General features: G+C 60.6%; 1 protein-coding gene across 7 annotated transcripts in view; it reads left to right on the top strand.

Annotated features, from left to right (window-relative positions):
* Nucleotides 1-6: 6 nt before the first annotated feature.
* DNAJB5 (DnaJ heat shock protein family (Hsp40) member B5) overlaps nucleotides 7-1052 on the top strand; it is an 8023-nt gene continuing 6977 nt past the window's right edge. For 4 of the 7 annotated variants that reach the window (XM_009288227.2, XM_009288224.2, XM_009288225.2 and 1 more), the window contains exon 1: nucleotides 7-537. In XM_009288227.2, coding sequence (XP_009286502.1) covers nucleotides 327-537 — 211 coding nt within the window. In that variant the 5' untranslated portion in view covers nucleotides 7-326. The remainder of the gene's footprint in view (nucleotides 538-1052) is intronic. The other 3 variants (XM_009288223.2, XM_009288222.2, XM_009288221.2) reach the window with 3 other exon arrangements.

Genomic DNA, 1052 nt, shown 5'->3' with positions numbered 1-1052 from the left:
TGGCCCCTATAATAACGCCGTGCCCCGGCTCGGGCTCTCCCTCTCCCCATCAGCCTCAGAGATGAGTCTCCCCGTCCCCGCCGAGGGGCTCGGGGGGGTAAAACCGGAGCCGGGGCACGTCCTGGCGCTGGGGCTCTGACCTCCGGTGGGAAGCGTGGACTTGAGCCAGCTCTGGTGCTGCTGGCCGGTGGGACGCGGGGAGCATCGGCTCCGTGATAAGTGCTTGCCGGTCCCGTTCCCGGCTGCCCCAGTGCGATATTCGCCCTACGGAGAGCTGTCTTTCTGCTTTCAGGAATAAGTACTCGGCTCCCGGCAGCGTCGCCGTCATGGGGAAGGACTATTATAAGATTTTGGGCATCCAGTCCGGCGCCAACGAGGATGAAATCAAGAAAGCCTATCGAAAAATGGCCCTGAAGTATCACCCCGATAAGAATAAAGACCCCAGTGCCGAGGAGAAGTTCAAGGAGATCGCGGAGGCTTACGATGTCCTGAGCGACCCCAAGAAACGAGCCGTTTACGACCAGTACGGGGAGGAAGGTAAGGGGACGAGCGCTGCCCGCTCAGAGGTGGGGGTGCTGGGTCCAAGTTGGTTTTTATAGGCAAGGGAGTGTTTTTGCACGGAGTTGTCCCCGTGGTTCATGCCTGCCCCTGAAACGGGGCTGGTAGCCGCAGAACCGGGGAGAGCAAAGGCTCCGCGGGTGCCAGAAATCGCCTCTCATCCCGCTCCTCCCCGGGCTGCTCCACGTTTCCAGCCCGCCGGCCTGCTTCCTGGGATGGCCGGGCTCTCCCTGCCCTCTGCCCCAGAACCCCGGCAGCCGGCTGAGACGATGGAAGTGGAAGGAGCTCACCTCCTGGGTCACAGTGGGGGTAATTCGTTAGCAGCCCTTTAATTGACCTACATATCCCAGCGGAGGAGGGATTTTTGCCCTTTTCCCCACATTCCCCCCCGCATTTGGGCGCCGGTCCCGCTGTCCTCCCTGGTGCAGGCTGACCTACAGGATTCAAAGCTTTTCCCAATTTAAGTAATAGGTCCTTGTTTTGAAACCAAGCGG

This window comes from Aptenodytes forsteri, unplaced genomic scaffold, assembly GCF_000699145.1.
Source record: "Aptenodytes forsteri isolate BGI_AS27 unplaced genomic scaffold, ASM69914v1 Scaffold201, whole genome shotgun sequence".
Taxonomy (NCBI): domain Eukaryota; kingdom Metazoa; phylum Chordata; class Aves; order Sphenisciformes; family Spheniscidae; genus Aptenodytes; species Aptenodytes forsteri.
This window is presented reverse-complemented; position numbering and strand designations above follow the sequence as displayed.